Below are 14,456 nucleotides of genomic sequence, written 5' to 3' on the forward strand. Positions count from 1 at the left end.
CTGCTGCCGTCATGGCTGAATCCCAACCTCCAGCCTCTGTTCTTTAATTTTTTAACAACTGTGCTTTTTTCTGATAAAGTTTTATTGACTATGATATACAAGGTAAAGTGCTTAAATATTAAGTGTATAATTATGTACCAAGTAATACCTTTATGTTAACCACCTTGCTGAATGAGAGATACTGAACACTTTTAGGGCTTGGAAGTCTTTCTCATATCCTTTGACAGGAATCAATTTCCCACATCTCTCACCTTAATTTTGCTTGTCTTTGAGCTGTTTGGGGAATCACATAGAACATAATGCATAGTTACTCTAAATATTGTTTCATTATAAATATAGCTTTGCAAGCCACTTTTCATGCTTAGTACTATCTAATGGGCATGTTGCAGTTATAATCTAGAATAGAAGCACAAGTTTTTTTTTTTTTTTTATTTGAAAGGCAGCATTTTAGACAGGCAGAGTTAGAGAGAGGCAGAGAGAGAGAGAGAGAGAGAGAGACAGAGAGGTCTTCCACTCGCTGGTTTACCCCCGGATGGCTGCAATGGCTGGAGCTGTGCCAATCCGAAGCCAGGAGGCTGGAGAGTCTTCCAGATCTCCCACGAGGGTGCAGAGGCCAAAGGACTTGGGCCATCCTCTGCTGCTTTCCTAGGCCATAGTAGAGTCTGGCACCCGCCACAGCGCCGCCCCCTAGAAGCACAATTTTAAGTTGCTATATTGTTTGTACTGTGTGCTTGCTACATACACTAATGTAATTTAAAAATCTTCCTTTTTCATTATTCTCAAGGGAAGAAGAGCTCAGAGAATCCATTCAGGCATCAAGTGGAGGACGCGGCGCTCAAAACTTGAGTTTCATTTCAAGATTCTTGATGTGAATGGAAGGGGAGAGGGAGCGGGAAAGGGGAGGGTTGCGAGTGGGAGGGAAGTTATGGGAGGGGGGGTAAGCCATTGTAACCTATAAGCTGTACTTTGGAAATTTATATTCATTAAATAAAAGTTTAATAAATGAATGAAAAAAAAAAAAACAACAAAACCTTGAGTTTCAAACGCCCATTATGCTGCTGCAAAAAGCAAAATGCTCAAATACGGTCAGAGCCTTGCCCAAAGGCATCCTAATAGCACCAAGAATGACTAACAGGTATTAATGGGCCATGACAAGAGAACAAGTGTCATTATCTTAATATGTCAGGCATATTAGTAATGTTTGCACAGTGTTATTCATGCAAATATTATTAGCCTCCGTCAGGCAGCCGCTCCACCCAGCCTCAGGCTCCCAGCTCAGCTCTCCGCGGCTCTCTCGGCCAGATGTGCAGGGGATGGGACTTCCAGGGACACGCCCCGCTGCGCTCCCGGGAGCCAATCACGCGCAGGAGGTGGGGCCCCGCGAGCGACAAGGGTGCTGACCAATGGGTCGGCGACCAGAGCCGCCTCTGGCCAATGGGCGCGCTCCTCCACGACGGTCGGAAGTGGTGAGGCGGCTCCGGGGGCCGTTGTTGCGTGTGGGGGCTGGCCGAGGGTGGGCGGCTGTGGCTAGCGGCTCTGCCGGACGTCCCACGTCGTGTTCCAGGTGAGGCGAAGCGGCGGCCCGCGCCGGAGGAGCTTTCCTCGGCGTCTCGGGCGAGGGGGCGCGCCTGTTGGGGGAAGCTGCCTGCGAGGAGGCCGCGCCTGCTCCTCAGGGCTCGGCGGCCTCGCGGCCTCCGGCGGCGCCGCCCCCTTGGCGGCCTCGCCGGGAAGCGGCCCGGGCGCCTCGGGCGGAGCCGGCGCGACGCCGGCCTGGGCTCGGAGCCCGAGCGTTGAGCTGTGGGTGAGGGGGGTCGCGGGGTCCCGGCTTCAGAGCGGCGGGCGCGGTGGGTAAGGTGACTCCGGCGCCGACGTGGGGACGATGGCGTCGGCCTGGCCGGCGGGTGGCCACCGGCTGAGCCGTTAGCCGCGGAGAAGCGCACGGCGGGCGTTAACCGCTGTCACCTGCGGGGCCCCGCGCGGGGAGGGGGCGCTCGCAAACGGCCCCCGGGGGCGAGCGCCTGCGGAGGGGACGAGGCCCTTCTGAAGGGTGGTCGGTGGTCCGCCCCAGGAGCCTGAGGGCCCCGGGGGTCGAGGCGCACGGAGACCCCCGCGGCGGGGCTGCAACTTGGCGCAGGCCGCCGGAACACGGCCGCTCCCCTCGTCCGAGGTCTCGGCCTTGGTTTTTAAAGTTCCCTGCTCGGGATCAGCTCTCTCCGGTCCGGGAGCTAACTCGTTTCTATGCACGGGGGCTTCCCACGCCTAGTTCACATCTTTACACGGGGGGCATCTTGAATCATGTCATTCCCTAGTTTAAAACCTTTTAGTGGTTCCCGTTGAGCTCGGGTACAGTATCCAGTATTCTTTCTGGGAGATAAGGCCATCTTGAATCACGCCCCTCTCTCCTTTTCCTTTCAGTTTCTTAGGGAATTTGCTCTTCCTGTTGGCTTGCAGGGTTTCCCCACTCCTGCCCTCTGCATTTCTGCTTTTGCGTAGTTGACTCTTTGTACTTCTGGTCTTAGTTTTTAAAAAGAGTTTGCAGCGGATCCTGTAGCAGCAGATTCGGGCTGCTCCACTTCCAATCCAGCTCTCTGCCATGGCCTGGGAAAGCAGCAGAAGATGACCCAAGTCCTCGGGCCCCTGCCACCCGCGTGGGAGACCTGAATGGAGTTCCTGGCTCTTGGCTTTAGCCTGGCCCGGCCCAGACCATGGTCAGGGCCATTTGGAGGAGTGAACCATGGATGGAGGCTCTCTCTGCAACTCTGCCTTTTAAATAGATAAACAAATAAATAAATCTAGCTATCTGTCCTTCAGAGAAACAAAAAGGTTTTATTTATTTAAGAGTGAGATGAAGAGCTTCTGTCCACTGGTTCACTCTCCACATGCTTTGCAATCCCAGGTACTGTGGTAGGGAAGGCAAGCAGCTCAACCCCAGCCAAGATTCATCTTTGTGACCACCCTTATTTAAAGTAGACTAGCCGGCGCCGGGGCTCACTAGGCTAATCCTCCGCCTTGCGGCGCCGGCACACCGGGTTCTAGTCCCGGTCGGGGCGCCGGATTCTGTCCCGGTCGCCCCTCTTCCAGGCCAGCTCTCTGCTGTGGCCAGGGAGTGCAGTGGAGGATGGCCCAAGTGCTTGGGTCCTGCACCCCATGGGAGACCAGGAGAAGCCCCTGGCTTCTGCCATCGGATCAGCGCGGTGCGCCGGCCGCAGCGCGCCAACCGCGGCGACCATTGGAGGGTGAACCAACGGCAAAGGAAGACCTTTCTCTCTCTCTCTCTCTCTCACACTATCCACTCTGCCTGTCAAAAAATAAAAATAAATAAATAAATAAAAAATAAAATAGACTAACCTCTCTTCCATCCCCAGTTATCTGTGTACTTTTCTGTTTTTTAAGATTTTATTTATTTATTTTGAAAGAGTTACACAGAGATAGAAGGAGAGGCAGAGAGAGAGAGAGGTCTTCCACCTGCTGGTTCACTCCCCCAAATGGCTGCAATGGTCGGAGCTGTGCCAGTCCAAAACCAGCAAGCAGGAGCTTCCTCCGGGTCCTCCATGCCGGTGCAGGGGCCCAAGCACTTGGGCCATCTTCTACTGCTTTCTCAGGCCATAGCAGAGATCTGGATCCGAAGTGGAGCAGCCGGGACTTGAACTGGGGCCCATATGGGATGCTGGCACTGCAGGCAGCGGCTTTACCCACTACGCCACAGCTCTGGACCCTGTGTACTTTTTCATCAAAATACTTACCTTAAGTTATATTTAGTTTTGTTTTTTTTTTCTTAAGATTTATTTGAAAGAGTTACAGAGAGGCAAAGGCAGAGAGAGAGTTCTTCTGTTCATATCCACTGGTTCACTCCCTAAATGACCACAATGGCTAAAGCTGGGCTGATTCAAAGCCAGGAGCTTCTTCCAGGGCTCCCATGTGGGTACAGGAACCCAAGCACTTGGGCCGTCTTCACTGCTTTCCCAGGTGCATTAGCAGGGAGCTGGATCAGAAGTGGAGCAGCCTGGACTTGAATCAGTGCCCATATGGGATGCCAGAACTGCAAGCGGCAGCTTTACCTGCTATGCCACAGTGCTGGCCGCGTAGTTTTTTTTTTTTTTTGGTTATACAATTGTCATGGCCACCAGATTGCTCTGTTACATCAAACACTGTATTTTTTAATTTGTAAAGTATTCTTAGTGCCTGGGCACAGTGGCACACACTGTGGGTCTTAATTAACATGTTGAATGAAAGAATATATATATATATATATATATATTTTTTTTTTTTTTTGACAGGCAGAGTGGATAGTGAGAGAGAGACAGAGAGAAAGGTCTTCCTTTGCCGTTGGTTCACCCTCCAATGGCCGCTGCTGCCGGCACACCGCGCTGATCCGATGGCAGGAGCCAGGGGCTTCTCCTGGTCTCCCATGGGGTGCAGGGCCCAAGCACTTGGGCCATCCTCCACTGCACTCCCTGGCCACAGCAGAGAGCTGGCCTGGAAGAGGGGCGACTGGGACAGAGTCCGGTGCCCCGACCGGGACTAGAACCCAGTGTGCCGGCGCCGCAAGGCGGAGGATTAGCCTAGTGAGCCGCGGCGCCGGCTGAAAGTATATATATTTTAAAAAGCGGCAGTTTGATAATGCCAAATCCATTAAAGGGCCCTGTTGCAGGTTGGTATTTAAGATTATATTTGGGGGCCGGTGCTGTGGCGCAGTGGGTTAACGTCGTGGCCTGAAGCGCCAGCATTCCATATGGGCGCTGGTTCTAGTCCCGGCTGCTCCTCTTCTGATCCAGCTCCCTGCTATGGCCTGGGAAAGCAGTAGAAGATGGCCCAAGTCCTTGGGTCCCTGCACCCACATGGGAGACCTGGAAGAAACTCCTGGCTCCTGGCTTCAGATTGGTGCAGCTCCGGCTGTTGCAGCCATCTGGGGAGTGAACCAGCGGATGGAAGACCTCTCTGTCTCTACCTCTCTCTTTAGCTCTTTCAAATAAATAAAGTAAATCTTTTAAAAAAAGGATTATATTTGATTCATGGAAAAAAATAAAGTAAATATCCGTAGTAAAATTGCCAGTATTTTGCTTTCTGCATTTATTTTTTGTTTAAAAAGAAGGAAAAACTTAACAGTGAATGAACTTTGTATATAGCATCCAACTAAGATTTAACATCACGTGCCTTCGATATAATGCACAAAGATGAGCACAGCATCATTTTTTTTTTTAAAGATTTATTTTATTTATTTGAAAGACACAGAGGTAGAGACAGAGAGATATATAGAGAGGTCTTCCATTCTGCTAGTTCACTCCCAGAAGGCCACAAGAGCTGGAGCTGAGCCATTCGAAAGGCCAGGAGCTTCTTCCTGTTCTCCTATGTGGGTAAAGGGTCCCAAGGATTCGAGCCATCATCCTTCCCTGCTCTTCCAGGTGCATCAGCAGGGAAAGAGTTCGCAAGTGGAGCAGCTAGGACTTGAACCAGTGCCTGTATAAGATGCTGGTATTGCAGGCTGGGACTTTAACCTGCCACACCACGGAGCCAACCTCTTATGGTATTCCTGAAACTGTGTAACCTGAATTTAATCATGAGAAAACATGAAACAAACCTAAACTGAATGACTTTCTACAAAATAACTAGTCAGTGTATTGAATAAAATCATGAACAGTAAAAACTGAAGAGATAGCCTGGGTCACAGAAGATTAAGAAATAGCCAGATGCCATGTATGGTCCTGCATTGGATCCTGTACCAGAAAAGGCCTTGATGGGACGGGAGGTGAAACTTTAGAAAGACCTGTGACTAGTTACTAATGTTCGTGTCAACTGCCGATGTGTGAGAGTTGTACTCATGTTAACTTTTGGGGAAATTCGGTGAAGGATATAAGAAAGTCTTATTTTGTTTTTTGCATGTCATCCTTAAAGCAGAAATGAAATTGAAAGTTCATACTTCCTTCTTTATAGTTACAGGAAGAACTAAAAATGGCTGAACTTCCAGATGACCAGGATACTCAATTGTGTAACAACTGGTAAGAAATTAAATCTAAATGTTATTGAAATGAGAACAAACTTCTATAATGAGTTGGTTTATTTATTGGCAGGTTAAAATTGGAGCCATGTATTATACAGTGCAAATAAATTGGACTAGAGTGGCTAGGCCTGGCCAAAGCCAAGAGCTTCTTCCTGGTCTCCCATGTGGGTGGCTTTGGCCCAAGCACTCTGGTCACCTTCTGCTGCTTTTCCCAGGCCATTAGGCAGTAGGATCAGAAGTGGAGCTCCCAGGATTCAAACTGGCACCTATATGGGATGCAGGCAGCAGCTTAACTGGCCCGGGGATTAGAACTTTTTTTGGGGGTCGGGGAGGGTTGGGGGGATTAGAGCTTTTTAATACTTTTGTTGAATTGCCTGTTTTAGTAATTAGACAAGCTGGTTGGTTTAAGTAGAGGGCTGACTGGAGTGATGAGATTAAGTAGAAGTCAGGGCTTTCTGGTTCCTGACTTACTTATTTACTTATTTGTTTATTTGAAAGGTAGAGTGACAAGGAGAGAGTGGGGGTGAGAAAGCGAGCCTGTAACAGTCAGAACTTTGCCAGGCCTGGAGCCAGGAGCCAGGAACTTCTTTCAGGTCTTGCATGCAAGTGGCAGGAACCCACATACTTGGATCATCATCTGCCATCTCCCAGGCATGTTGGTAGATAGCTAAATTGAAAGTATGGAGTAGCTGGGATTCAAACCAGACACTTATATATGGAGAAGTGATTGTTCTGCAGCTTAACTTGGTGCACCACAATACCTGCTTGGGTTCCTTGCTTTTTATGACTTTTGGCAACAGCCAGGTTAGGCCAAAGCCAAGAGCCTCATCTGGGTTTCCCACATGTGTGCAGGAGCCCAACGATTTGGGCCATAGTCCGCTGCTTTCCCAGGCATATTAGCAGGGAGCTGGATCGTAAGCGGAGCAGCCGGGACTCAGACCAGCGCCCATATGGGATGACAGCATTGTATGTGACAGCTTCACCCGCTACATCACAATGCCGTCCCCATCAGCTCAGTCCTAACTCATTTTTTATTGAGGATTTTGCTGCTTCTAAAAGGGGAGCTGAGCCAAGTTGAACTGCTAAGACAGTGAGGCTTAATCATTATCATTTTGTGATTCCAAAAGTGTTAAAGTCTTGGCACAGAGTCGAAGATTATACTTTCTATTTTGATGTTTTTAACCCACATGAGTGATAAGAAAGAGCAACTCTTTCCTGCTGAGATGAAGCCTAGGCGTATTGTTAATGACTAGTTGGCTTCTGGTGGGGATTTCTCAAGACCTTGTTTTGGTATTGTGATGATACACCTGTGAGTGCTCTTACTGAAAACTAAAGCAAAAACAAAACTATAATGTGTTTAACCTATAAAATGTGGTAGGAGGAGAGAGATGTTGAATAAGGAACACAGTTTGATGTACATTGACGAAAAGTTTGAGTCAGATAACAATTTTGATTTTTGGTTGTGGTGTTTTTTTTTCTTTCTACTCAGCCTAACTTTTGGCTGAATTAGAATATAATTAGAGTAACTGATAGTCTATATAATAATCTTCTCCTGCATGGAATTAAGATGTCATTTTGTAATGGGTGTCTTGCCTTACGGGGTATTTCTACTTGCCACCGTCACTGTCTGCCATTTCCTAACTATTTTAGCTTTATCCAATTTGAAGGAATCACAAGCCTAGGCCAATGTATAAATAACTCTGCTGAGGGAGTTAGAGAGGGCGAGTTAATGGAAAGCTAATAAAAACAAGGTTATTCAAAGCCAGGGCAATTTATTTAGGGAAAAAAGCAGATTAGCATGGGAAGCTGGCTGAGCCTGTACAGACCTCTAAGTAACCCTGTTTAAATTTCAAATTTTGAAAGTTTGTTAGAAAAATTAAGGTACTCTTCAAAATCTGAGTTGTAGTTAGAGCCTGGTAGGCAACCACTCTTAAAGAGAAGTTAGTTGGGGCTGGTGCCGTGGCTCACTTGGTTAATCCTCAGCCTGTGGCACCAGCATCCCATATGGGCATTGGGTTCTAGTCCCGGTTGCTCCTCTTCCAGTCCAGCTCTCTGCTGTGGCCCAGGAAGGCAGTGGAGGATAGCCCAAGTCCTTGGGCCCTGCACCCGCATGGGAGACCAGGAGAAGCACCTGGCTCCTGGCTTCGGATTAGCGAGATACGCCGTCCGTAGCGGCCATTGGAGGGTGAACCAACGGCAAAATGGAAGACCTTCCTCTCTGTCTCTCTCTCTCACTATCCACTCTGCCTGTCAAAAAAAAAAAAAAAAAAAAAAAAAGAATCCGGCGCCCCAACCGGGACTAGAACCCGGTGTGCCTGCGATGCAAGGCGGAGGATTAGCCTGTGTTTTTTTTTTTTTTTTTTTGACAGGCAGAGTGGACAGTGAGAGAGAGACAGAGAGAAAGGTCTTCCTTTTTGCCGTTGGTTCACCCTCCAATGGCCGCCGCGGTTGGCGCGCTGCGGCCGGCGCACCGCGCTGATCCGATGGCAGGAGCCAGGTGCTTCTCCTGGTCTCCCATGGGGTGCAGGGTCCAAGCACTTGGGCCATCCTCCACTGTACTCCCTGGCCACAGCAGAGAGCTGGCCTGGAAGAGAGGCAACCGGGACAGGATCGGTGCCCCGACCGGGACTAGAACCCGGTGTGCCGGCGCCACCAGGCAGAGGATTAGCCTAGTGAGCCGCGGCGCTGGCCGGAGGGTTAGCCTGTTAAGCCACGGCGCCAGCTATATTTATTTATCTGAAAGGCAAAGTTAGAGGCAGAGAGAGAGAAAGAAAGAGATGTCTTCCATCTGCTGGTTCACTCCTTAAGTGGCTGCAACAGCTGGAGCTGGGCCGATCCAAAGCCCAGAAGCCAGGAGCTTCTTCTGGGTCTCCCACTTGGTTGCAGGAGTCCAAGCACTTGGGCCAACCTCCACTGCTTTCCCAGGTGCATTAGCAGGAAGCTGGATCAGAAGTGGAATAACCAGGATTCGAGGCACTGCAGGTGGCAGCTCTACCTGCCACGCCACAGCGTTGGTTCCCAAAATTTGATCTTTTAACCTGCTAGTTCTTCCTTGGGCTTTCAGCAGTTTTCTATGTATAGAATTGTGTTCTCATTTATATTAAAATCTCTTCATTTGATCTGTTGGTAGGAAGAAAGCATATTGTCATTTTTGTGTTTTTGGAATGTTTGGTGGGAACAGTTTGGCAGTTAAAAAAGATTTTTTTAAAAGTTTTATTTATTTGTTTGAGAGGCAGGACAGGGAGGAAGAGAAAAAATAGAGAGGGAGAGACTTTACATCTGCTGGTTTGCTCCCCAAAAGCCTGCAACAACAAGGACTGGGCTAGGCTGAAGCCAGGAGCCAGGAACTCCATCCTGGCCTTCATGGTTGGCAAGTGGCCCAAACACTTGTGCCATCTGTTGCTGCCTTCACAGGCACATTAGCAGGCACCCTCCCCTCTTTTCAGATTTAAGTGTTCTTAACTCTTTCACTTAAAATTGCCACCAGCTCAGCTGGTTAAAACCAGGACACTGGCATCCCAGATGAGTGCTGATTGCAGTCCCAGCTGCTCCACTTCTGATCTAGTGCCATTCTGACATACCTGGGAAGTTAGCAGATGATGGCCCAAGTACTTGGACCCTTGCCACTCATGTGGGAGACCCAGATGGAGTTCTAGGCTCTTGGCTTCAGGCCATTGAGACCATTTGGGGAAGCAGATGGAAGATCTCTTTCTCTCTAATTCTGCCTTTCAGAGAAGTAAATAAATCTTTTTAAAAAATTGTCACTTTCCGCCTTTCCTGTAAGTTACAGTTGCTCTTTGATTGGGTTACTGGATGAGTGAGAATGGAGAAGAGTAAGTGAAGAGACAGGACTATGGAAGAGGGTTCAGGATTTCACTTTTGCAGTGAAGTTGATACAAACCTAGGCAGGAAGCATGTTCCTGTCTGTACCCAGCCTGCTTTGAAAGGCATGTATAACATAAAGCAGGCAATTTCCACTACCCCTAAAGGTGCATCTACTTTGTTTGGTTTTACTTTTCATGAAAAAAAGTCTAATGAAATTGAACTGCTTTGAGACTGAGAGTGAAAATAAGTGATAGGTTGTTATGTTTTATAGTCCTGGAGTGTATCACTGCGCTTTGGGCCACAGGTAGTTTTGGAAAATCTTGGCTCTTCTTGGAATTTATTTTCATACTGTTGGTGTGATCCGTCAGACGTCATAAAAAAAGAGCTCTCAGAAGTAGTGCATAGCTCTCCTAACTCACAATGTAACCCAGAAGACTCAACCTTTAGGCTTTCATTCTTAAAAATTAGGGATGGTAACAGTCAAGTTTGTAGAGTAGGTATTCATTAAAGAGAGGTGATAGAGACTAAAGATCGGACAGGGCACATTTCCAAATGATACCTCTGTGTGAGAAAAGACTTGGATTCATTGGTAATTCTTTTTTCTTTGTTCTGTTTCTATAGCAAAAAAGAAATTCCTGTGTTTAATTTTACCATCCATGAGATCCACTGTCAAAGGAACATCGGTGTGTGTCCCGTCTGCACGGAACCATTCCCCAAAGCGGACATGGAGACTCACATGGCTGCAGAGCACTGTCAGGTGAACCGAGACCCAGATGTATTTTACTCGCCGTTCCTCACAAACGTCTTATACTTGTTACTGTGTACTAACAAGTGCACCTGTTGTCACACAGCCCAATTTACTTACTCTCACTTTTTACTGTAGGTCACCTGCAAATGTAACAAGAAGTTGGAAAGGAGACAACTAAAGAAGCATGAGGTTAGTCTTGTGCTGTGAAAGGACTGAGTTACCCTGGGCTGTTGCTATGGCCATTAGAGCCCCATGGGTGCAGGAAGCCAGGCTGGTTGAGTCTTTGTTCCCTATCAGCTCATATGCATACTGCCTCTCAAAATGCATTTGAGACTTTGGCAGGTCAACTGCTGCCAGGGTTAGGCTGCTGAGTACAATATTGTGTCCCCAGTTCCGGCCTTAGAGCAGCTTTTGCTGGTGTCTGTTGGTAGCTGCACTGAGTGTGAAGCCAATTCTGTCCTTGCTAGTGTGGGGTAATCTCTTCAGCAAATAGTCTGCCTTACATTTTGTAATTTCATCTTGAATTCTTAATCAGTTGGATAACATGCCTTTTTTAAAATTTATTTATTTTATTTGAAAGAGTTACAGAGAAGGAGAGAGAGAGATCTTTCATCCTCTGGTTCACTTACCAAATGGCTGCAATGGCCAGGCTAAAGCCAGGAGCCAGGAGCTTCTTCCAGGTCTCCCATGTAGGTGGCAGGGGTCCACACACTTGGGCTATCTTCTGCTGCTTTCCCAGGTATGTTAGCAGGGAGCTGGACCAGAAGTGGAGTATCCTGGGCTTGAACTGGCGCCCATATGAGGTGCTGGCATTGCAGGCAATGGTGTAACCTGCTATGCCACAACTTGGCCCCTAATATGCTATCTGTACCAGAAGAAATTTGTCAGAGAGCATTTGGTGAAAGAGTAAGGTATCATTTGGTCCCCTGATGGGATAAAGCAGGCCAAAGTTGAAAGTATATTAATTCATCAATTTAAAAGACCAAACAACTATTTAAGTAGCGATCACATAGGAGTGTATATGTATGTATGTATGTATGTATATATATGTAAGAATTTATCCATAAATGCCAAAATTTATTAGGATGTATACTTAAGATTTTCCTGTTTCATTCTGTATATGTTAAAAAACCCATAACAACTTAATTTTATTTATATTTAAATTTCCTAAGTTATAAACTGATTCATATTCAGTATAGAAAATTTGGAAAACAGGAAATTATAAAAAGAAAATTAGAACCACTGATAACCCCACTTGTGGAGAAAACATCTCATGAATACCGACACACTCATTATTTTGTAAATATTGGAAGTATGCTCTAGTAGGCCTTACAGATTGAGGTCACATGAATGGTAATAATGAATACTTCCCTCACTAGTGTAAAACAACATCTCCTAGCTTCTCTGGCAGCTATTTCTGGGAGTCCCATGGTGATACACCAGTTATTGCAAAGGTTAAATACAAAGTATTCCCCAACATCCCCATTAGCCGGACTATGACAATTTTAGATCAGAGATTAACTATCAAGAATTTTTAAAAATTCTGTTTTTCGTTACTAGTTTTAAATGTATCTGTTTTTCTGGTGTTACTAATACTTTTTAGGGCTGTTTGTTATATGGTATGTGACAGCAGTTATTTGGTCTTTTCTGTTGAGTAACTTAAACCAGTAGTGTTTTTCTAATAAGAAACCTTTAAAAAAAATCTTGGAGGCTGGTGTTGTAGCATAGAGGGTAAAGCCGCCACCTGCAATGCTGGCATCCCATGTGGGCGCTGGTTTGTGTCTCTGCTGCTCCACTTCCAATCCAGCTCCCTGCTAATGGCCTGGGAAATGTAGCAGAAGATGGCCCAAGTGTTTGGGCTCCTGCCGCCCATGTGGGAGTCCCAGATGAAGTTCCTGGCCTTCTAAATAAATAAATAAATCGTAAAAGTAAAAAATAAACAATCTTTCTGGGGTATATATTTAGCCTAATGGTTCAGATCCTCCCTTCCACATTGGAGTACTTTGAGTTGGATTCCTGCCCCTGCCTCCTAACTCCAGTGTCCTGCTAATGCAGACCTTGGGGTACAGCAGTGAGGGCTCAAGTAACTGGTTCTTGTCACTTGTGTGAGAGACTTAGATTGTGTGGCCTGGCTGTTGTGGGCTTTGGGGGAGCGCACTCTGTTTTTCAAATCCCAAAAAGCCTTCTGAATTAGTGTTGCATCTACATGAGGTACAGTTTTGTTTTTTTGTTTTTTTAAAAGATTATTTATTTGAAAGAGTTACACAGAGAAGGAGAGGCAGAGAGAGAGAGAGAGGTCTTCCATCCGATGGTTCAGTCCCCAGTTGCAATGGCTGGAGTTGCACTGATCCAAAGCCAGGAGCCAGGAGCCTTCTCCGGGTCTCCCACGTGGGTGCAGGGACCCAAGTTGGACTTGGGCCATCTTCTGCTTTCCCAGGCCAAAGCAGAGAGCTGGATCAGAAAAGGAGCAGCTGGGACTAGAACCGGCACCCATATGGGATGCTAACACTTCAGGCCAAGGTATTAACCTGCTGTGCCACAGCGCCGGCCCCATTAGGTACAATTTTAAAGACACAAAAGTATCTAGATATAAATTGTCATATTTTTTTTCCTTTAAAGATGCATTTGTTTATTTGAAAGGCAGGGTCCACTGGTTCACTGCCCAAATGGCTCTCATCTGCTATTTTCCCAGGCACATTAGCAGGGAGCCAGATAGGAAGTGGAGCAGCCACTTGAACCAGCTGATTCTGATGTGGGATGTCTACATCACAGGCTAGTCTAACCTGCTACACCAGAACACTGGCTGCAAATTGTGTCTCTTCACCCATATTGCTCCGCTATCTAGGCCCTCTGTCTGTCTTTAAAAAGTTATTACGTTTTGGTGCCGGCGCTGTGGCTTAGTGGGTAAAGCTGCTGCCTGCAGTACTGGCGTCTGCTATGGGTGCCAGTTCAAGACTTGGCTGTTCCACTTCCGATCCAGCTCTCTGCTATGTCCTGGGAAAGTAGTAGAAGATTGCCCAAGTCCTTAGGCCCCTGCACCCATGTCGGAGACCTGGAAGAAGCTCCTGCCTTCAGATTGGCACAGTTCCAGCTTTTGCAACCATTTGGGGAGTGAACCAGCGGATGGAAGACCTCCCTCTCTCTGTGCTTCATTCTCTCTCTAATTCTTACCTTTCTTTTTTTTTTTTTTTTTTTTTAAACTTTTATTTAATGAATATAAATTTCCAGTGTACAGCTTATGGATTACAATGGCTTCCCCCCCCCCATAACTTCCCTCCCACCCACAACCCTCCCCTCTCCCGCTCCCTCTCCCCTTCCATTTGCATCAAGATTCACTTTCAATTCTCTTTATATACAGAAGATCAATTTAGTATAAAGATTTCAACAGTTTGCACCCACATAGAAACACAAAGTGAAACATACTGTTTGAGTACTAGTTACAGCATTAAATCACAATGTACAGCACATTAAGGACAGAGATCCCACCTGAGGAGCAAGTGCACAGTGGCTCCTGTTGTTGACCCAACAAATTGACACTCTAGTTTATGGCGCCAGTAACCATCCTAGGCTGTCGTCATGAGTTGCCAAGGCTATGGAAGCCTTCCAAGTTCGCCGACTCTGATCATATTTAGACAAGGTCATAAAAGACAGGGTGAGGATAGTAACCAATGATCCTAAGAGTGGCATTTACCAGGTTTGAACAATTATACAGCATTAAGTGGGGAAGAGGACCATCAGTACACACATGTTGGGAGTAGAGCCATTGGTGGTAGAGTAGAGGTTATGATTACAAAGGAATGAGGCCCAAGTGCACTAGACAGGGCCTAGAACAAAGGACAGAGTCATTATTAGAGGAGCTAAGAAAGGTGCTGTCTAAGCTACAAT

At 47.0% G+C, this 14,456-nt stretch overlaps 1 protein-coding gene across 2 annotated transcripts in view; it reads left to right on the forward strand.

The window, feature by feature from the left end:
- Positions 1–1,480: 1,480 nt before the first annotated feature.
- TRAFD1 (TRAF-type zinc finger domain containing 1) overlaps positions 1,481–14,456 on the forward strand; it is a 33,120-nt gene continuing 20,144 nt past the window's right edge. The window contains exons 1-4 of one of the 2 annotated variants that reach the window (XM_062182166.1): positions 1,481–1,564; positions 5,932–5,996; positions 10,445–10,580; positions 10,707–10,760. In XM_062182166.1, coding sequence (XP_062038150.1) covers positions 5,950–5,996; positions 10,445–10,580; positions 10,707–10,760 — 237 coding nt within the window. In that variant the 5' untranslated portion in view covers positions 1,481–1,564; positions 5,932–5,949. Of the gene's footprint in view, positions 1,565–5,357; positions 5,525–5,931; positions 5,997–10,444; positions 10,581–10,706; positions 10,761–14,456 lie in introns of those variants that run through there. The other variant, XM_062182165.1, reaches the window with a different exon arrangement.

This window comes from Lepus europaeus, chromosome 23, assembly GCF_033115175.1.
Source record: "Lepus europaeus isolate LE1 chromosome 23, mLepTim1.pri, whole genome shotgun sequence".
Lineage (NCBI taxonomy): Eukaryota > Metazoa > Chordata > Mammalia > Lagomorpha > Leporidae > Lepus > Lepus europaeus.